General features: G+C 39.5%; 1 protein-coding gene across 3 annotated transcripts in view; it reads left to right on the forward strand.

Annotated features, from left to right (window-relative positions):
• The window catches only part of ARK2N (arkadia (RNF111) N-terminal like PKA signaling regulator 2N), an 81749-nt gene extending 61103 nt beyond the window's left edge, over nt 1–20646 (forward strand). For all 3 annotated transcript variants that reach the window (XM_024734683.1, XM_024734681.1, XM_024734680.1), the window contains 2 exons: nt 3294–3420; nt 12522–20646. In XM_024734683.1, coding sequence (XP_024590451.1) covers nt 3294–3420; nt 12522–12711 — 317 coding nt within the window. In that variant the 3' untranslated portion in view covers nt 12712–20646. The remainder of the gene's footprint in view (nt 1–3293; nt 3421–12521) is intronic.
• The last annotated feature ends 1752 nt before the right edge of the window (nt 20647–22398 follow it).

Here is a 22398-nt window from a genome sequence, read left to right on the forward strand (position 1 = left end):
CTCTTTTTATGGTGCCCTGGCTTCATATCTTCAGGTTTTCTTTCTCTGTCTCTTGCTGAACCTTGGTGAGCTCCTCTTCCTCTGCCCGTCCCTTAATTATTGGTGTTTATCAAGGTTCTCTTCTAAGCCCCCTTCACTCCTCTGGATGACCTTTATCTCCCCACCTGTTGGGAGGACTTATCAAATCTGTTATTTCCTCTCTAGACCTCTGACCTGAGCTTTAGAACAGTAGTACCTTCAACTGCCTATTGGACATCTCAAAAGCACATTATCATCCTAAGCAACCACCCTCACATGTTCATTGGTGCACTGAATGGCACTGTATCCAGTTACCTAAATCAGAAACCTAGGCATCGTTTTTACTTTGCCTGATTCCCGACATTACTCACCCTTTGTACTTAGAGAAACACAATATTTCTCCTTTTGTTTCTTTCCTAGTTCAGCCATAGTTGTTTCTCACCCAGGAAACTATAGCAGTCTAGCTGGTTTCCTTGCCTCTAGTATTTCTTGCCCTGCTACTAGTTCCATTTCCATAGTCCAAAAGGAAAAATTTCAAAATACAAAATCAGATCATGTCATTCCTCTGCTGAAATCCTTCATTGGCTTCCTACTTCTTAAGGTCAAGTCCAGACTCCTTACCTGTGATCTGACCTCTGCTGACTTTGCCAGCTCATTTCTCATTACTTTGTTTCTTTACTACCATTATCCCAAATCTCACCAAACTTTTATACCCTCAAGGGCACACAGTGTTCCTTATGGTACTTCCCTTCACCTGTGCCTACTCTTCCCCGAGAGCTCAGTGTCCTTGATTATCCTCAAGTCCAGGAAACATTCCTTTTCTCTGTGCATCCAGGGCATTATTATTTACCTTCTTATCAGACTAGTTTTCAAGCCATAATGCAATGGACTGCTTTTTATTATCCCTGACTATATTGTAAGCTCGTTGAGGGTGGAAACTGCCTCCCTTGTTTATACCCTGTAGTATTTCTGGCACTGAGCACAGTGCACAGCATATCATAAACAAATATTTATTTTAGAAACAAATAGATAAAGTAGACTGTTATAGCTGCGCAAAGCAAGGCTGCTCAAAATACTGAATATGGGCAAGTTGAAGGTTTGGGAAAAAGGGAGACTCAATTTGTATTCCTCCGTAGCAGTGCCGTAGGAACCGTGTTCATGACGACAGTCTTAACTACAACATTTAAGTAGAAATTGGATAAAAGACTTGGCCGCAAGCAAAGTATTGGGGTCAGAGCAAGAATCTAGGTATACCAAATCCAGACTTAACCAATTGCACTTAAGTAACCACCCTAGCGTTAACAAAGCTGGGTTTTGTCTGGTGGATGCCACCTTTTGTATGCTTGTAGGGTTCAGTACCACTGCCCACACCACGTAGAATCCTATCTAAATTATTTTTTAATACAGAAGGTTAACAAGCCTATGCAGACTGTAATACAATCTCAATCACCAGTTGTATCTAGAAGCCTTTTTAATCTTCTGTTTTCTCATATGTGCATCATTTTCAATGGAAGAAAAAGAGTAAAAATAATACTAGAGAATTGTAAAAAGAGACCCACAATCATATTCAAATTTGATTACTTTTCATAGCTTTTAACTAGCCCATACATATTTTTATCTTGTTATATGTAACTCTTTGTATGCTATACATACACTTTTCCCAAATTTCTACATAGCACTCCAGTGACTGTTGTTTGACATCATGACACTTTGCTTATTTAAAGTTTTTGCTGTTAGGCTAAATTCTCAGAGATGGGATTATAGGGTCAGAGAGTGTAAAAATTGTAAGGCTTTTGCTTTGGGATTGTCCATGATTTTCCAAAAGGGTTATACTAGAAGTTGGCAGGAGTATGAAAGTACAAGGTGTCTTAATGACCTTGAAGCATTGAAGTGAGTGAGGTGAGAGGGGGAAGAGAAAGCTGTGTACATAAAATCTTATTTATATTGGTTTAGCTTTTATGATGTGTCACAAAGGATTTTTTTTAAGTAGGGAGAAATAATTTTGTATCAGATGACAATATATTCAATTAAAAATACCCTTTAAAGAGTAAATGAAAATTTGTACCTGTTGCGACTCTATTTATTCCATGTTAACTCCTAGATATTCTAAAATTCATCCTTTTAAGTCAGAACATTCAAGAGCTGAGTACATAGGTTGAATTTTAACCCCTTTTTTTTTTTGGCCCCAACTGGGGATTGAACCCACACCCTCAGCAGTGAAAGCTTGGAGTCCTAACCATTGGACTGCCAGGGAACTCCCTTGGGTCCGATTTTGTCAAATCTACATTCCTTAGGAGAAAATTGTTAAAATTGTTTAAAATTGAGATAAGATTGTTAAATCTTTCATAAGGCATCCCAGTATAAATATGATATTAATGATTCTATTATTTACTCCATTTGTGCCGTTGAACTTGCTTGCTTGCTTGCTTGCTTGCTTGCTGCATTGGATCTTCGTTGCTGCGTGTGGGCTTTTCTCTAGTTGTGGCGAGTGGGGGCTACTCTTCGTTGCAGTGCACGGGCTTCTCATTGCAGTAGCTTCTCTTGTTGCAGAGCATGGGCTCTAGGTACGCAGGCTTCAGTAGTTGTGGCACACGGGCTCAGTAGTTGTGGCTTGCGGGCTCCAGAGCACAGGCTCAGCAGTTGTGGCGCATGGGCTTAGTTGCTCCACAGCATGTGGGATCTTCCTGGACCAGGGCTCGAACCCATATCCCCTGCATTGGCAGGGGGGTTCCTAACCACTGCGCCACCAGGGAAGTCCCCTTTTGAGCTTTTCTGGTTTAGAATTTTGTTCTATTAAAATGATAAGCAGTAGAGAACCCCATTGACCTCTAAGTGGTGACAAACCTGTCATATGCAGGTCATTTAAAAGCAGACTAGATTTGAATGCAAAAAGCATTATAGAATGAAGTAGAGTATAATTACAGTTTATATATACCTATAGTTAGATATACATATTTGTCAGAGTACTCCAAAGTTTTTTCTCCTAAGGGATGCGAGTAGAAAGTGAGAGACTTGAAGTTCTTACTTTTATATACGTCCATGTTGTTTTCAGCATTCATTTAACAATGTGCATGTATTCTGTTTAATAATTTTTTTTTTTTTAACAGAACACTGCCCAGTTTCCTTGACGTGGGTAACAATTTCGCTGAGGCAAGCTTTCATGAGGGGATTCTGTTTCAGTGATTAAACTGGGAGGAGAAATCTGTCAGTGAGTTGTTTCTGCCGCTTATAAGGAGTCAAAATGTAGTGCTTATTTTTTTCCCTTTCTCTCTCAGGTCATTTGGATCCAGGATTCCTAGCAAGTGACAAAACACCTGCTGGCAATGCACCACTCAACGAAGAAATTAATATTGCTTCTTCAGATAGTGAAGTGGAGATTGTGGGAGTTCAGGAACATGCAAGGTAGGATATTAATTGGAGAGAAGAAAATGGTATGGCATGCCATGGCATGGCTGGCATGAATGGTGGGGCTATTTCTCAAATTCCTGTGGTTTAAGAAATACATTTTGATTATAGACACGTATGAGCTTCAGAATGTGTCGCATATTGTCTTATATCAAGAACATCTCGGTCACACATGTATGTGAAACAGAACTAATGTTTGTCTCATATTTTTAACAAATGTCTAGGTGACTTGACTGAGTTTTCTGGTATGGCATAAGTATCACCGTACTCCCCCCCACCCCCAATCCATATTTTCTTGCCTTTCACTTTATCTTGAAATATTTTGGAAGCAAATAATTGAGAAATCTGTATTTGACATTATACTATACCTCTTCCTAGAGCACCTCTTCTTTTTTTTTAACATCTTTATTGGAGTATAATTGCTTTACGTTATTGTGTTAGTTTCTGCTGTATAACAAAGTGAATCGGCTATATGTATACATATATCCCCATATCCCCTCCCTCTTGTGTCTCCCTCCCACCCTCCCTATCCCACCCATCTAGGTGGTCACAAAGCATGAGCTGATCTCCCTGTGCTATGCGGCTGCTTCCCACTAGCTATCTATTTTACATTTGGTAGTGTATATATGTCCATGCCATTCTCACTTCTTCCCAGCTTACCCTTCCCCCTCCCTGTGTCCTCAGGTCCATTCTCTACGTCTGCGTCTTTATTCCTGTTCTGCCCCTAGGTTCTTCAGAACTATTTTCTGTTTTAGATTCCATATATATGTGTTAGCATACGGTATTTGTTTTTCTCTTTCTGACTTACTTCACTCTGTGTGACAGACTCTAGGTCCATCCACCTCACTACAGATAACTCAATTTCATTTCTTTTTATGGCTGAGTAATATTCCATTGTATATATGTGTCACATCCTCTTCATCCATTCATCTGTCGATGGACACTTAGGTTGCTTCCATGTCCTGGTAGAGCACCTCTCCTTATCTTTCATGAAAGGTTGCAAGTTACTTTGGTCAGTTCCTGATAGTGTATTTCTAGTGATGTTTGTGTGATTTAGGGAATCTTGTTTCTTAGGAATTAAAAAAAAAAGCCACAAGACATCAAATTAGTGTACAGTATTATGGAAATAATTTTATAAGGTTTGTCATTCTTTAACGTAGTGGTGAGCAGATTACAGCCCATGGGCCAGATCTGGCCTGCTGCCTGTTTTTATATGGACCTCAAGCTAAGAATGGTTTTTACATTTTTAAATGGTTGGAAAAAAAATCGAAAGAAGACATGTTTTGTGACATGAAAATTGTATGAAATTCAAATAGAATTTATTTATCCATAAATAAAGTTTTGTTGGAATAGAGCCATGTTTGTTCACTTACATATTGTCTATGGCTGTTTTGCACTCCAGTGGCAGAATTGAGACGTTTCATCAGACACCCTAGGGCCTGCCGAGCCAAAGATATTTACTGTTTAGCTCTTTGCAGAAAAACTTTACTGACTCTTGCTTTAAGATACAGTCCTAAGAATTAGTTGCAGCCCTCTCAGAGGTATACCTGAGGAACATTTAACACACACACATACATACACAACAAAATCTAGTCTTTGGAAAAATCTGTATTCTATGTAGAATTTTTCTCCTATGCCACAAGAGTTAAGTTGTGATTTCCTCAAGTAGGTATATAACATAGTATCTTACCTTATTTTTAGATCTGATTTTAATCTTTGGTTAGGAAGGTAATAAAACATTCACCAGCAGTCTTCTGTTACTTATTTAAAAGGTGACTTTAGGAGTGGAGGGTGGGGGCAAAATAGACATGCACATAAATTGAGGATCCTTCTTCTAATGAGAACTGATTATACTTTCTGAAAGCATTTTTTAGTTAAACAATTGGGACTTTAAGTATGTAGATTTAAGTCATAATTTAACATGTCATCTCCCCAGAAGTGGCTAATTCTCTGTCAGAACTAGTATTGTCCCAGCACTTCATCCTGTGTCCTATATTTATGCTCTAAGTATGCCTGTATAGCTGCTTCCTTTTTTCTTTCTAAATGGTTATTTCCCCTATTCTGGTGGGAAAGAATTTTCATTCTTTAATCTTTCCTTTACCTCATTCTTTTTTCTCCTTTTTTCTGCCTTAGTCAAAAACTTTTTCCTATGAAGTTCTCTTTCATTTCCCCATCTGTTTCCTTCAAGCTGACTTATCCATGAGATGAAGAAGATAGAACTCTTGTTTTCTTCCTTTACTTCAGTATATGCTTGTCATTATTTTATTTCAGCATTATATAAGTATAGAAGACATTATTATATTTTTAAGCCCCATGCCAAGATCTTTGTAGAATATTACAGTATTTTTCATTTCAGACTGTGTACTATAAAACTTATTCTGCATATTGACTGATAGATTGATGTAGGTAAATTATTGTCAGTTGTGCCAGGAGCACATTATCCAGTTACCAACTTCCTCTTGACTTACTTTTCAAATTTTAATTCAGTGTTACTCATGTGTTCCTACTCAAGTAGGAAAAATAGATTATAACCTGTGCTGTCTTGTCTAATCTCTTACTCTGTTCTGAGACATATCAGTGATATGGTCCAGTTCTCTATTAACTCCTACCGACTCTCCCTTCTTTATTGTCTCCTTGTGCCTAGAAATGTTACAGAGTGAGCTACCCTTCTTTTCAGATTCTTCGTTAAACTTTCCTTCCATAATGATATCTTGAGCTTCTTTTTCTACAAATATTTTTGTTATCTGGAGTTGAAATTACTATATTTCTATTAAAACTTGGAAATTTAAATTCCAAGTTTCTCTCACCTCCAGCACACACACATGCACACAGATTATCTCTAGTACACCCTTCTCTGAACTTGTTAAAGTCTTTTATCCAGATTGTCATTTTACCCTATAAACATCTTTGTTTCACTCTTAACTAAGTCAAGTGACTTTGGGTACATTTTAAATAACATGTTATAACATTATTTTCAAGGACTTTTTCATACAGGTTCTGAAGCATAAAGATGTGTTTTTTTGGTTTTTTAAATTCTGATCCTTTAACTTGAATCCTGGAGAAATCATATCTTGGAGGTGACAGATCTATCTTGAAATCTCAGTGGTGGTTAATAACTGTCCATAAAATGGAATGTAGAGTTGACAAATTCTGTTGGAGTACTTTGAATGGACTCTTGTATCATTTTGAGGGGATCTTTTATTTTGGCCCTTGGGTCTAGGACTGAGTAGGATCTCACTGACTGCTGTGTCTTTCTGAAAGATTTTTCAGCAGTTTCTTTAGAAGAAGCATGATAATCTTTCAAACATTGAGATTAAAAAGCTGAGAAGTGGGACTTCCCTGGTGGCGCAGTGGTTGGGAATCCGCCTGCCAATGCAGGGGACACGGGTTCGAGCCCTGGTCTGGGAAGATCCCGCGTGCTGCGGGGCAGCTAAGCCCGTGTGCCACAACTACTGAGTCTGTGTGCCACAGCTACTGAGGCCTGCATGCCTAGAGCCCGTGCTCCGCAACAAGAGAGGCCACTGCAATGAGAAGTGCACCGCAACAAAGAGTAGCCCCTGCTCACTGCAGCTAGAGGGCCCTCGCACAGCAACAAAGACCCAAAGAATAAAAAATTTAAAAAAAATTAAAAAAAAGCTGAGAAGCAGGTGGGGGGGAGAGCCTTTCTTGTTGGTTGCTTCAGAATTGCCCCTTTAGCTGCCTGTATCTCATCTGGAATTTATTTCTTTTACAGGTCTAGGGTTGCAGTTATGAAGTATTGATGGGCTTCTGGCAGGGTTATCGCTTGGAAGAAGGTTTTAGGTTTTGATCCACATCTTTTTGTTCTAATTCGATTTGCATGCATAGATGTTTTGTTTGGATTTAGTTGTCCTGTTCTTATTTTTCCTTTTGGTATTCTACCTTGTGGGCTTTCTGAGAGCTTTAAAAAACTCAGACTTGGTTCTTGAGTTGTTCTCTTTGGGACTGTGGTTGCTCTGACTTGAGTTTGGGTGCCATTTTTCCATATTGGAAGCATTCCGGTTTGTTGACCTTTATATCAGTAATTCTAGTTGTGATGTGCCTCTTTTTTCTTTTCTTTTTTTTTTTTTGTTAAACAGTTGTTCTTCTTTTCTTGCATGCTAACATCTTCCCCTGCTCTTTTCTTTTAGATTTTGATATGTTCACTTAGCTTCTGTGTTTCTTCTAGTCATAGACTAGAAGGCATGCCTGCCTAACTAATGGTTGAATGCATCTTTTATGGCTGCCTTGGATTGCTGTGATGAACTCCTGTCATTACCTAGATGTCATTTCTAGGTGTTAATTTTTGGACAGTCCAGTTTCACAAGATGCTCTTTGCCAGTGAGATGGAGACTTTTCCATCATCTCTAGTTCTTCTGTGCCCGCTTAATTTTGCCATAAGTTTTAACTTATGACCCTGTTGCTAATATTTTTCTTTATCCTTGTTTCATTTTCCTTCTTTTCTTCTGCAAGCTTCATTGGTAATTGCCCTAGGAAGGTGAATGCATGTATCTTTATGTTATGGAACTGTGCTGAAACAGTTCTTTCAGTACCTGTTCTCTGAAGCTTTTATGAATAATCAGACCCTTACCTCCTTTCACGTGGTCCTATGGTCAATTGGTTAATGTTGGTTCACCCCTCTGCAGAAGAATTGCTGTGGGGAGTCTTTAGCATTTAAGACTGATTGCTGCTTAGAACCAATTGCTAACATTAACCCTAAAAAAAGCAAGGGAGGCAGATTAGCATTTCCCTGAAGCTACAAGGATTCACTCTACCTTCAGTTAGGAAAAATAAGTAGGAATGTTATCTAAGAGGTCACCTTCAGAATCTGTAAATGAGAGCAAAACTGATTAATTTTTAATGTTGTTTTCTTAGAATAGTAGGTTAACTGTATCAACAGCTGATCATCAGAGCCTGCCCTCTTTTTGTGTTTTTCTTCCTTTCTACTCTGAAGTCTCCTTTTTTTGGTTTTAATATATGAAGAGCAGGAAATTATTCTATCAAAACTTATTGTTTATAAATAGTGGATTGCGGGGGGCGGTCTGTGGAAGTGAGGCCTAAGCAGTTTTTCTTGGTTATAATACTCAAAATGGGACTCTAGTTGTGCACACCTATTTATTGCCAGTCATATGCAGATTAAATGCTTTGTGAGAAAAAAGCTTGTGTCTGCACTAGAATCTGATTGGACCAATTATAAAACAGCTGAGTATGTTCCCACCCCATATCTTTCATAATAGAAAAAGGATATGTGATAATACATGAAACTGCTTTGTTAGTTGCCTTAACAAAATTTTGAGCCTCTCACATCCTTCTTTAGAGGGCATCTCTGTAGGGCTTATAACAATTGTTGTAGTCGCATTTCCTCCTGAAATTTTTTCCCCCTCTGCATCTGGTATAAGTTATTCTGTAATGTACCATCTTATAGAATAGGGCTCAACCTTTTTTCCCCTGTACTTAAAAAAAAATGTGTTAAAAGCCTTGTTCTGTCCTCATCCATCTCCTAGCTACCATTTTATTCAAGGTGGCTGAAGTCATTAAATCATAAAAAAATTTTTGAATGTTTTATTGGCTTATAACACACACAGAAAAGTAATAAGTGTATGCTTTAGCTTTTGTACCCATACCCAAGTAACCAGCTCTCAGATTAAGAAACAGAAGTCCCTCTTGGCTCCACCTTGCCCTCTGTAACCATTATCCTGACTTCTAACAGGATAGCTTTGCCTGTATTCAGAATCTTATTAACATTCCTGACAGATAGATGCCCCAGCAACTGCTTGAATGTTTAAAAGGCAGATTTTCTATTTTGTAGTGGCTGTAATTGTTGTGTAGTAATGATCATCCAAAAGTTGCCTTCTAGAAACTGATTCATGGTTGTTATTCTACTCTCAAGATCTCTGTACTGGTGAAGGAGCTGCCTTCCATGATGATTCTCACTTCTTTGGCAATTGCCCTTCCAGTTGCAGTTAATAGGAGACAGGAAAGCTTTTGACCAAAGATAGGATCATCACATTCTCCAGAGAATCTAAAATTTTGAAGAGAAACAGACTAAGGATTGGGGCTTGAGTCAAATGAGTGAGGCCAAGTTGTTCCAGCATCGTTAGGTTCTTTGAGGTACTCAAGTAAAGGTGCTTTTCCAGTAAATTTTCTTTTTTGCTTAAAGTAGCCCAATTTGGTTTCCAGTAACTGGAACTATTTGTAACCTCTTTCAACCATTCCTCATTAGTAAATACCATCTCTAAACCTCTTACTCTCCTACTCTGGACACTTTCTAGAATCTGCTTTGCTCTCTATTGTATTACCCCCAGGGGCTAGGCAGTTCCCCTTACAATCAAACATAGTGTATAGTAAGTACTTCGGGAGCAGTCTGAGAAAGACATAGTTGGAAATAAACTCCCCAGTGGAGACCTGATTTTGTTCTGGTTCCATGCTTTACTTTCTTAAGACCCTGGGCAGTTGTCTTTTGGTTTTGGTTTTCTCTTCTGTAAAATGGGAAGATTGGATTAGATCCCTTTTAAAGCCACTACCTGATGTCCTGATGTTACATTGTATGATTACTTAAGGAGCAGTGCAGAGTAACAATTGGGACTAAATACTGCTTTTATTTCAGAGTTATTTCTAGGAATTCTGTCAATGATTACATTGACTTTTTTTGGTAGTCATTCATTCCCTGGTTTTTCTAAGTTTCTAACCAACTTTACTTCAGTTACTACTTGACAGATGAGCTTTTGAACTGTTGAAGAGCTTTATATTTTTAAATTGGTGGTCTGGGCCTGTCTTTGCACTCTGCTGACTCTTGCCTTGTTTTGCCTTACTGAATTTAATACACACATTTGTAAAGCAACAACATGATGTGGAAAGCATTGGACCAGAAATCAGACTTGGCCTGAAGTTCCTTTGCCTATACTTTCAAAGAGTATGACCCTGGGCAAGTCATGTAACCTCTTTAACCCTCAGTTTCCCTGTCAGAGTATGGATAAGAACTTCCACATCTACCTCATAGGTCTGTCGGGCGTGTCAGATGAGGAGAAACTGCTTAATAATCTTAGTATTCTGTTGTCATCAGTCATCAAAACCGTTCCTTTAAAATGTTGGATGGGGCTTCCCTGGTGGCGCAGTGGTTGAGAGTCCGCCTGCCGATGCAGGGGACACGGGTTCGTGCCCCGGTCTGGGAAGATCCCACTTGCCACAGAGCGGCAAGGCCCGTGAGCCATGGCCGCTGAGCCTGCGCGTCCCGAGCCTGTGTTCCGCAACGGGAGAGGCCACAACAGTGAGAGGCCCGCGTACCGCAAAAAAAATAAAAATAAAAAAAATAAAATGTTGGATGGACTCCTTTGGCTGACGTTTTGCCGTGACTACTCGGTCATTTAATCTGAGTGTATTTAAGGGGTGGACAGATTTGGATTAGACTTTGGACTTGTTTTTCTTTTTTTTTTTTAAAGGTTTAATTTTATTTATTTTTGGCTGCGTTGGGTCTTTGTTGCTGCGCTCGGGCTTTCTTTAGTTGAGGCGAGCGGGGGCTACTCTTCGTTGTGGTGCACAGGCTTCTCATTGCAGTGGCTTTTCTTGTTGCAGAGCACGGGCTCTAGGCACATGGGCTTCAGTAGTTGCAGCACACGGGCTCAGTAATCGTGGCACACAGGCTCTAGAGTGCAGGCTCAGTAGTTGTGGTACACTGGCTTAGTTGCTCCGTGGCATGTGGGATCTTCCTAGACCAGGGATCGAACCCGTGTCCCTTGCATTGGCAGGCGGATTCTTATCCACTGCACCACCGGGGAAGTCCCTGTGTATCTTATTTTAATGCTTTTTACTAGCTAATCTTTGAAAATATGGTCGCCTCTGGGTTAGTAGCTACTCTTAGCCCATTTCTGAAAAGATGATGGCCCTCTGGTACTGTAACAAATCTGCAGTCTACCCCTACTCTGGCCTCAAGGGATCTGTTTTTCGGCACCTCTCTTGGTAAGGGAGTCATTTTCAGGTTAGCCTTTGTAGGAGCAGGGCCTCTTTCCATAAGCCTAAGGGTCCTTAAGGGCAGTTCTGCAGCTAAACCTTGTCTGTTGTTACTCTAATGTTTTCTTTTGAACCTATAGGTTCAGGTAGCGTGGGGTTGAAGCTGGAGTTCTTAAGTGATTCAGCATCACTCATCGTATACATGTTGTCAGAACAGCTGCTCACGATCCATTGTAGTAGTTTGTGTGATTAGAATCATGCCACTTGTCACCTCTCACATATGCTGCAGGGAGACAGGTCTATAATTTACATGTGTGGACCTCAGGAGCAGTGATAGCTTGAGCTGCCTGCCTTCCTCTCATATGAATCAAAACTTACTCAGTGGTTCATCCTGGAGGTTCACAGTTCTATCATTTGACTGGAATGTGGAATTCAATATGTAGGTATTTCTGAAACAGTTCTCTCCCGAACAGTGAACTCATGAGATTTGTCAGCAAGGCAGTTCTGTCCCTCTTATAGGATACTTCTAGAGAATCTAAACTGAGTACTTCACACTTGTTATTTTCACTGAAGCGTAAGTGGTTGTGATGAACTAGCCAGGTGTTTCTCTTGTCACCTTCAGGTTGAGGGAAATTGATCTTTAACTCATGACCTAGTACTTAAAGATGTTTAGACATCTAATCTGTAAAAGGGATATTACTACTTCTGTTTTTGTAAGTACTATTAACAAATATGGCACAGAACTTATTTTAAGAACAAGTTTCACTTGTATTTCTTACTGTTTCATTAGCTCAGACTAAGATTGTCTGGGCATCTTAATTTTGCTCAGGATTTATATGCTGCCCTATCCTGAAGACCCCAGGGGCTTAAATGAATTCAGAGAAGCATCATCTTATCCATTTTCAGTACAGATCTAGACGTAACTCAGGACTTTGTGGCTGAGACAAAAATCTTGGCATTTTTAAGGCTAAACTGAGAGAGGTGGGGAGACAGACAGACATGGAGGGAAGGAGGAAAAGGGGGAGGGATATTGGTTATGGGTTTGATGAACTTGCCTAGTAGGTTTATCTTAGTAAAAGTATTGGTCAGTACAACTGAAGCCATTTTGCCTTCTGTAGGATTAACCATGCTTTTGCTCTTCATTTCAATTTCAGGTGTGTTCATCCTCGAGGAGGTGTGATTCAGAGTGTTTCTTCATGGAAGCACGGCTCTGGCACGCAGTATGTTAGCACCCGGCAAACACAGTCATGGACTGCTGTGACTCCCCAGCAGACTTGGGCGTCACCTGCAGAAGTTGTTGACCTTACATTGGATGAGGATAGCAGACGTAAATACCTACTGTAATGCAATGTCACTGTGTTTCCTCTGCACTGTTCCCTTCCACTTACTCCTCCTCCTCCTTGTGACATGGAAGTTCATTGTCATAGCTTCAGCTTCAGAAGCTGTTTGTGGCATTTGTATAATTGAAACTCATGGAAAATTGCCCCCTTCCCTTTTTTTTTTTTTTAAATTAAAAGAAGTCACTTAGGAAAGTAACTTATCACAGAGAAAAGAATTTCTTCTTTCCCTCAGTAGGAATCTGAGAATGATGAATTTTATTAGACAACTTCATTTTACTTGGTGACTTTCAATCTTAGGAAACTGCCTTCCTTTTAGAATGATATTTTAATTACCAGGTGAAATGGATTTCAGTTTTTGAATCTTGTATTTATTTTTCTGTGTAATAAAATTAATATGTAGACTTGACCACTGTCAGCCCACCCATTGGCACTCCTACCTTAGGGCATTTGCACACATATTAGTCAGTTCCTTTTTGGCACCTAGTAGGGCATGTGCATTGAAAACCTGTCCTTAAAAATAGAAGACAGAAGTGTTACTTTTCTTTTAGCTTAAGTCTTCTGCCTTCTTTCCTGACTTTGCTCCTGGCTGAATTCCCACAACACAAATAATTGACATGACCCTTTGTGTTTATAAATACTGCTAAGGTGACTTAGTTGATCTCCTTGTTGCAATAATTCATAACTCTGGAAAATATCTCCTTGTGAGGCAGAGGCATTTCAGATAGATACCCCACCATGAGGTTTGGGCATCTGAGGAGAGTATTGAGAGATCCCTTTTATCCCCCTGGTTTGTTCAAATAATGGGAGAAACATAGAACCTGTTACTTAGGTAGAATATGAAAAGTTGTGTGACTTCTAAGGCTTTGGGCACTTGAAAAATCTGAGAGGGCAGTGCCTTCTTCTGTAGCTGGTCTCTCTGTAAAGGATGTAATGACAACTGTTTGATACTTGAGCTGAAGTTGACCTGTTGCTATATTTGAGTATTTTTCTCCTCTACCTTCTAAAAGTGGAAAATTCAAAATACATCATAAGAAGCCAGATGCAAAACACATTAATGGCCCTGTAGGTTTTATAGTATCTAACAGGAATAACAAAGGGTAGTAGGAGCGTCAGGGAATTCAGGAAATGCCGGTGTTGGAGTTTTGTGGCATTAGTTACTACCTTTTTTACTATAACATTGTAGTTACTAGTGAATTATTTTACAAGCAATACCTAGAATTAGAACACTATGTACTGTGCACAGGGAGGAGTGAAGTAATGCTGGCTTAGAAGACCTCACCTTTTGTTTTTCCACAGTTTTTGTCTGCTTTTTTGTTTGCTTTTGTTTCCATTTTTACCATATAATGGGGCTCTAGCCCTTTGCCTCCCTTCCCAAATGCCTTGGCGGCTCTTCCTTATCATACGAGCATGAGAACTACCATTTTCAGTTTCCACTCAGCGGACACACATTTATACCAAGTGCCTGTTCTGCCTAAGGCGCTGTGGTGGTGCTGTGGGGCTGCTGCGGAGAACAGGACACCCACTGCATGTGCGTGCGTCCGGCTGCCTGGCTCCAGCTGCCTGGCCGTGTCTCCTGTGTGTGTAAAGACTCGCTTATTTCTTTACCCTTCTTCCTGCTGCTTTAGTTCGTCCATATACCTCTTCCATGGGAGTGTATTTAAGCATGTGTTCTTTCACCTTCTCTGATAACATCGCACTTGATCTGGCCTCTGTTCTTCATCAACTTTTTATTTTCCTATCATTCTACTTTTAATAGATCAGGCTTTTAAAGAGTTCTTGAATCTCCAGTTTTAGCACCTCATGTCTCAAGTCTCTCATGTGGCCACAATTCTAGACAAAAACCAAAGACCCAGAGGCCAGAGCGAAATAGGACCTTCTGCAGATTCACTACTGGTGTATCCTTGGACCTTCACATTTTACTTTAGAATTAATTTATTGAATTTTACTGTTACACGTTGTTTTTGACTTGAATTAAAATGCTAGACAGAGCAGAAATGTACAATTTCTGGTCTATATTTTCCAGGAAAATCATTGGGGAAAGAATAGAGTGGATTCTATGACTTGAAGTTTTTGCAGCTTATTTTCCCCCCACTATCAGGGCAGAGCCCCATTTTAAAGAACATTTTTGCATTACCTGTTCTTACGTTAGCAGTATGTTTTGTCCAATTCAGTATAGCAGGGGATTTCCCAGGGCATATTTTCTTTAGTCCCTAACAGTCATCCTCTAACAAGAATTCTTTGGGTGTGCTGTGTGCACTGTGGGTTGGGAGTGGAGAGCGGAGTTGTAACCAAGCTCTTTTCTGGCCTTTTGCTTTTATATTGGGTTACACTTTGCCCTCACCTGTCCCTTTTCCAGCACCCTATCTGGCTTGATGCACCAGAACAAAAATTAATATGCAAAAAGCGGGGAGGGGAAGGGATGGTAGAGATAGCTTTTCTCCCTACTAGGTTGGGACTTTTCCACCTACTAACTAACTATAGAGAGACTATGTTTCAACTCTTCTTTCATTGCCAGATCCAGGAGAGTAGGGATGTGGTTTCTGGCAAGGTATTAATGATAAAATTCTGTGGTAACAGTGAGAGGCCCACGTACCGCAAAAAAAAAAAATTCTGTGGTAAATTTAAAATTCTGACATTTAAAATTTCTTTTAAGGGGGTCTTTTTTAACCAAAGTTTTGCATTTGGTACCATAGACACTTTATGCTTCACCATCTCTTCAAAGTAATATCTCCACTAAAATGGTATACTTGGGTCGCAGATTGGTTTTTGGCACTAACTTGGTTAAGTGCCCCCCTTCCCCCAATTGGAAACCACAGAGCGGTAACTTAGCTATTGCATCAGTACAGCAATATTGATACGTAGCTATTGCTCGCCAGTAGTTGTCTCTTCATTTTGATGGAAGGGACCGGACTGAATGGACTCCATTATTCGTAACAATTGAGCATCCCATAAATTCTGCTTTTATTATTATCAATTGTGAATATGAACCATCTGATTTGCTAATTTAGTCAATTGTTCATTGTTACTTTTAGCAGATTAGCACCATAGGCAATTTAAAAATGAATTTGTTGCCTGCTTTTTATACTGTGTCACAAGGTTTTTGAAAAAGCTGGGGACACAGTATTGTCTTTCAGTTTAAAGGTTTTTTTTTTTTTTAAAGGCAAAGAGCTCCCTCCCTCCCTGTTTTTCAGTATGTGTATGATGCGACTTCCATGTATATATAAAAATGATTGCGCCCTAACCAAACTTCCTCAGATTGTGCACTGTTTGTTTAAAATAATCACGTATTTTAGTCCAATGCTGTTGTATTTTTTCATTTTATTTAAAACACTACGTACTTCTTATTCTTTTAACAAGTTTTAAAGGGTAGTGATCTTAAAAAAAAATCACTGGATAACTAGGAAATATTTTTGTTGTTTAAAGAGTACAAAGGTCATTGAAGCCTTTTGCTCCTCTTACCGTGAAAATGAAATGTTAGCCATTGTATGGCTAGGAACCAATGCACTTGGTGGTTAACAGATCTGCTGTTGCTGGAGTGTGAGCGTGGACTTGATGCAGTGACGACAAATCATTGCTTAGAATTAATGTTTTAAAATGTGTGACTCTAGTTTTTAAAACAAAATTTGGTTCTTCTTTTCATTATTTAGTTTTTGTTTCCATTTAGTATTTAATGGTCTTTGGAGAAAAAAAAATAATAAAACAGAGTGTTATATATATATTTTTTGGTGCAAGATAAGATTTTCTGTTTTTTGAAATAAGTCTGTAGCATAAAGGTTAAACTATTTTAAGACAAAATAAAATAGAGTGTATTTAAACAAAGATAATTTCTGAGGATTTTTTTTTCCATCTGCTTCAGTTAATTAGATGGTGCCTGGAGCAGCTCCCAAGTTAGCTTTTGGATGTGAAAGTGAATTATATTTTGTTATCAGATCTTACTGTTAAAGTTGCCTGATTTTTTCCAAGCAACAGCTGTATCCTACTCCTAGAATGTTTTGCAGGTGGCCTTTGGTGTGTTAGATTTAGATAAAAATAGTTTTGCATTAGCTTTCCTGTAGCCCCCACTTCCCTTTCCAGTTAGAACCAGTGAGATTTCAAAGCTGGTGAAAGGCTCCCTAGTGCTAGGCCCCTTTGCTCCTGGGAACAAAACTCAGCTGACAGTTACTTCCCAGAGACCAACGTGCCAGGGTAAGATGCTGTGACTGTGTGCACTTTGCTCGTGGTTGAAGCAAATACAGGGTGTTTCAAAAATAGCCCGAAGAACTTTCCTCCTAATTTGGTTCTATTTTCAGGGTTTTTATTTGGTTATCAAAATGAAAGGAACTACTTACTGCGTTAACATCTCATGACTTTTGTAACTTACTTCATGTAAAGGAGAATGAGGAACCAGACAGAGTAAAGCCTGTGTTTATTAAAATATTCACTCCTGGATCTCTTTATGTTCATCAAATTTTTAGTCCTACCTGCACTGGAAAAAGATCTGTTAACAATTAGGAAGTACACTGTTAACAGTTAGGAAGTGTTTTTAGTTTTGGGAAATGGTTCTTTTATACTACTTTGTATCTGAGACCTAGACATGTTAATGCCTATGAGAAACTTCTTTTCTTGGGCTCTAGAAGAAAATTTTTTGCTTAGTGTCTTGTTTTTGAACGCTTTTGCCCTTGGACGCTGCTTTTGAAGAATAGACAAAGCATGAGTAAGTAAAATAATCTGTGGCTAGTACTTAATCTCATTCTGGCTTCCTCTTTCTATTCTTTGCTGGCTTTTGGCCTTGCCTTCCCTTGTTTGTATGTTTTTCACAGTAGATGACAGCTATTTATAACTTTAGTCCAAACAGAAAAATTACATAAATCTTTACAAAATACATAAACATCTCTTCAGCTCCAATTTTGCAATTGAAGTAAGGTGAATTTCTTCTAGGTTTAGGTTTTGTTTTAATTTTGCTGATCTACGGAGTGATCCTGCTAGGTCACTGGTACGTATGATTTTCTTTACTTTCTTGACTCCGTGTTTGAGAGCAGTGATTTACAGAATTAGAGAAGTTCCTGGGCTATACAGTGGAGCTTTGTCTGGGAGAATATGCCTGGAGCAAAAGAAGGCAGTGTCAAATATTGGAAGGAGCAATGCGCTCAGAAAAAGATGCAGGTGATGGTCATGAACATGATAGTGATGTGGCAAGAGCATCCATTAGCCCAACAGAGGTTGTAACACTGCTGGCTTAATTCAACTGCCGTTGTGCTACTTTGCGGGTAGCATGCCTTCTAGATGGAGATGGCTTTAGGCAAGGATCCCTTTGTGTGATGAGGATTCACCATTTCTTTCTTTCCTTTCTGCCAAGCCTTGAGATCCCATTTGGTAGGTGGATGTTAGTAAAGGATGAGAGCGAGTGCTGGCAGTGAAGTCAACCCTCAGAAAGAAGGTGGTGGCAGCAGCTTGTGTGATCTGCTCATAGATCCTGACCTTCAGGGTGGGAACACCTCTTGGTTGTAAATTCTGTTGATCTAACTTCTTATTCTTTGGTAAAGGAAACTATTTGGTACCAGTTTTTTCCTTTGTGCTTTGATAATTGACACCTCGAAGGAGTCATTTCTGTTTCCTTCCCGTGGCTGCTCTGTCCTAAGAGTGGGAGGGTGAAGTGTCGTGCACCATTGAGCCCTCACTCTTGTGCTTGAGTCTAAAGCAAGCAAGTGTGACTATAGGATGGATCTTGGCACCTGCAACAGGAGGGAAATCAGACCAGAGGGTAGAGGGACTGATGTTTAAAAAGCCTGAACCAGAGAGCAGGAGACTCCAGAGAAAGACTGTCTGACAGCTAAGGGATTTGATTTCTACGCCTTAAAATGGAGAATTTCTAAGATTTATTTTCTGAGACTGAAAGACAGGACTGTGTTATTTAAGGGAATAATTCATTGTTCTGCAGAGCCGTCGCTTTTCAGGCAGGAATTGAGGAGAGTGGCTTACTCCAGAAAGCTGTTTAAAGGACTACAGTTCTATCATCTCACTTAAGTTTTGGAAGGCGTTGGATGACTAACGCCCACAAAACCTTGAATTTCTACAAATTCTTTATTTTCAAAGTTTTAAAAGAATATGTATTTCAAAATTTTCACATGGGGGTAAGAAGTGGTACAGATTGTTATCCTGATTTTGCAGATTGGAAGACTGAGAACAGAAGAATAACATATCCAGATTTACATAGCTCGACTTAGCAAGAGTAGATATTTTCTGTGGTCCAAATTAGGACTTTTTAGCTTTAAGAAAAACAAAGCCTCTTTTTTCCACCTGGTTTTTCCTTCATTGTTATTGCTGCTGATTCTGCTTTGTTCTGGCCTGAGAAGAATTGGAAGAAGTCTTCCTGAGAAGGTAATGTTTGATTGGTTCCCTTTTTTCTTGGGCAAGTGGTCACAGATTTAAACATCAGAACCACACACCTGCATATGCCTCTCAACTCAAGCTCAGGAATGGCCTTGGAAACTTTTCCCGTAGATAGATTCCCTGTCTCATAGTTTATGGAACAGGAAAATGTGGTTGGTCAGTAAACATAAAAAAGATGCTCAGGCTCACTACTAATTATGGAAATACAAACTTACATTACAGGACACCATTTCACATAGGCAGAATCAGATAAGAATACATTTAAATCCAGTAAGGAGGCAGGACATTGGCAATTCACTTGTCTTCTTGTATGAGCATAATTTGCTACAATTATTTTGGAAAACAGTGGAATTGTCTAGTAAAAAGCTGAATATGTGCATACCTCAAGCTACGGACTGAAGGTTTGGGTTTCCCCTCCCTCCCATTCATATATTGAAACTCTGCTCCCCAGTGTGATGTTATGTGGAGGTAAGGCCCTTGGGAGGTAATTAAGTTTATATGAGATCCTAAGGGCAGAGCCCCCATGATGGGATTAGCGCTCTTATTAGAAGAGGAGGAGACATGTAAGACACAGTAAGAAGGCAGCTGTCTGCTAGCCAGAAAGAGGGCTCTCATCCAAATCAGACCATGCTGGCGCCCTGATCTTGGACTTGCAGCCTCCAGAACTGTGAGAAAAAAAAAAAAAAAGCCTGTTGTTTAAGCCACCTACTCTGTAGTATTTTGTTGTGGCAGCCGGAGCTGACTAAGACACCCATGACCCAGTAGTTACACTATCTGGGATGATACCCGTGAGCAACTTTTAAATTGTTGTGGTAGCCTAGGTAGGGAAGTCATGAAATCAGTTCAGTGTCTGTAAACCATCTTTTGTTTATTTAAGGAAATATTAACAACATAGAAATAACAGGAGACAATATTGTTACATGATACTTTTGTTATATACTGATAAACATCTACACACAGACATGTATGTGTACGTAGGGTCAAGATATAAAATGTATTTTATTTATTTTTACTGTGGGTTGCAGTAAAAAGAAATGGAAAGCCCTGGTTCTAGAGAAACTGGTTTACATGCTCAGAAATGTTTAGTGTCATTTTCCCCCAGTTTTTGGCTATTTCAACATGGATGTTCATCTATAGGATGGATAAACATTGTGTTTATAGAAGGTGTAGCCACTGTGAAAATTAATGAACTAGAGCAATATTTATACACTTATATTAGTTATATCAACATGGATAAACCTCAACACTGGAGTGGAAAAAAAGCAAGTTGCAGAATCTGTACTACATGATGCCATTTATATGGAGTTCAAAAAGACAAAACAATACTACATATTGGTAAAAAATTGATACACACATAATAAGAGTATAAAGAAATGCATGAGAACAATAAACACCAAATTCAGACTAATGGTTGCCTCTGGAGAGGGAGGTAAGGAGGGGTCACGGGGACTTCAACTTCACTGGCAAAATTTCTTAAGCTGGGTAGTGGGGACACAGATGTATGTTATTATTTGTACCTTTATGTATATCTTAAATATTTCATAATAAAAATTGTTCTCTGTCTCAAGCAGAAGGAATAAAAGCTCTTTATGACGTTCCAGATGGTATTAGTGGAAATGAGTAAGATCTGAAGCTGATTCCTTTTAGATGCCCTCAGTACTTTTTGGATATGTCACCATAAGCAACAACAAAAAATAAATTTGATAAATTGGGCTTCAACAAAATTAATTTTGTGCTTCAAATGATACCATCAAGAAAGTAAAATGACAGCCTGTGGAATTGGGACAAAATATTTGTAAATCCTATATCTGATAAGAGACTTGCATCTAGAATATATAAAAGCTCTTTCAATTCAATAATAAAAGACAAAAAGCCCAATTAAAAAAATCTGAATAGACGTGTCTCCAAGGAAGATATACAGCTGGTCAATAACACATGAGAAGATGCTCAACATCGTTAGTCATCAGGGAAATGCAAATCCAAACCACAATGAGATATCACTTCACACCTACCGGGATAACTAGAATCAAAAAGTCAAATAACAGCAACTGTTGGTAAGAAAGTAGAGAAATCAGAAGCTTCAGACATTGCTGATGGGAATGGTCCAGCCGCTTCAGAAAACAATTTGTTTCTCAAATGGTTAAACATAGAGTTTCCATGTGACTCAGCCATTCTATCCCTAGGTATACACCCAAAAGAAATGAAAACATATGTCCACACAAAAACTTGTACACAAATGTTTATAGCAGCATTATTCATAATACCAAAAGGAGGCAACAACCCAGATGTCTATCAGCTGATGATGCTTTATGCTACAACATGGATGAACCTTGAAAACATATGGAAAAAGCCAGTTACAAAAGACCCCACCACATATTCTTTCGTTTATAGAAAATGTCCAGAATAAACAAATCTATAGGAACAAATAATAATGATTGCCAGGGGCTGGGGGGAGATGAAAGGAGGGAGTGATTGCTAATGGGTAAGAGGTTTCTTCTTGCGGGGGTGAAGAAAATATTCTGAAATTCCATAGTGGTGATGGCGCAGCACTCTGAATTACACATTTTAAAAGGGTGAATTTTATGGTATGTGAATTACATCTAACTAAAGCTGTTACTAAAAAAAATTCCCAATTACCTGAGGTTACCATGCTTTAAGCTGCTAAGACCTTGGCATGAATGGGTGCAGGCACACTGCAGAAAATGGATTTAGATAGTTGGGGCATAATGAGGAAGTTTCAACCCAGCTTTGAAAAGGGACTCAGGAGACCAACATGACAGTAATTGAAGCCAGGCATGACCAACTTTCTCATTGGGTGTGGCCTGCCCTGACCCTGAGATGCAATTTTAGGAGGGGATCTACCCTCTGTGGAGAGAGGTATGGCTTGCTGAGGGTGAAGATTTTTCAGAAAGAAACCAACCCTTCCCCACTGAAATGTAAGTGATTGCCCTCAAGGCAAGGTCAGGACCATTTCCTGTGAGCTCCTGGGACCTGCCCCTGGTTTTTGCCCAGAAAATTTACAGCCACCCTGAGAGACCATTCCTGATAGCTGACATCCTGCTAGAGTGGCCCTGACTGCACCGTTTGGGCAGTGAGTCACGTGGGGTTAGAGTGGGGGCAGCGTCTCGCTAGGTGCGCCCCTGCCGCCTGGGAGATTCTGCTTTAACTACTCACACGCTCTCTCGGTTGCCAGCCCCTGAGAGTCGGTGTCACTGCTGAGAGTTTGTGGTGTCCTTCAGGGGTGCTGAGGCAGAAAACACGTTAGGACCTTAGTTTTATGCAGTGCTGGGTAGTACCTCTCCTCTTTCATCCAGTTGGTAAT

The sequence above is a fragment of the Neophocaena asiaeorientalis genome, unplaced genomic scaffold (genome assembly GCF_003031525.2).
Source record: "Neophocaena asiaeorientalis asiaeorientalis breed wild unplaced genomic scaffold, Neophocaena_asiaeorientalis_V1.1 scaffold322, whole genome shotgun sequence".
Lineage (NCBI taxonomy): Eukaryota > Metazoa > Chordata > Mammalia > Artiodactyla > Phocoenidae > Neophocaena > Neophocaena asiaeorientalis.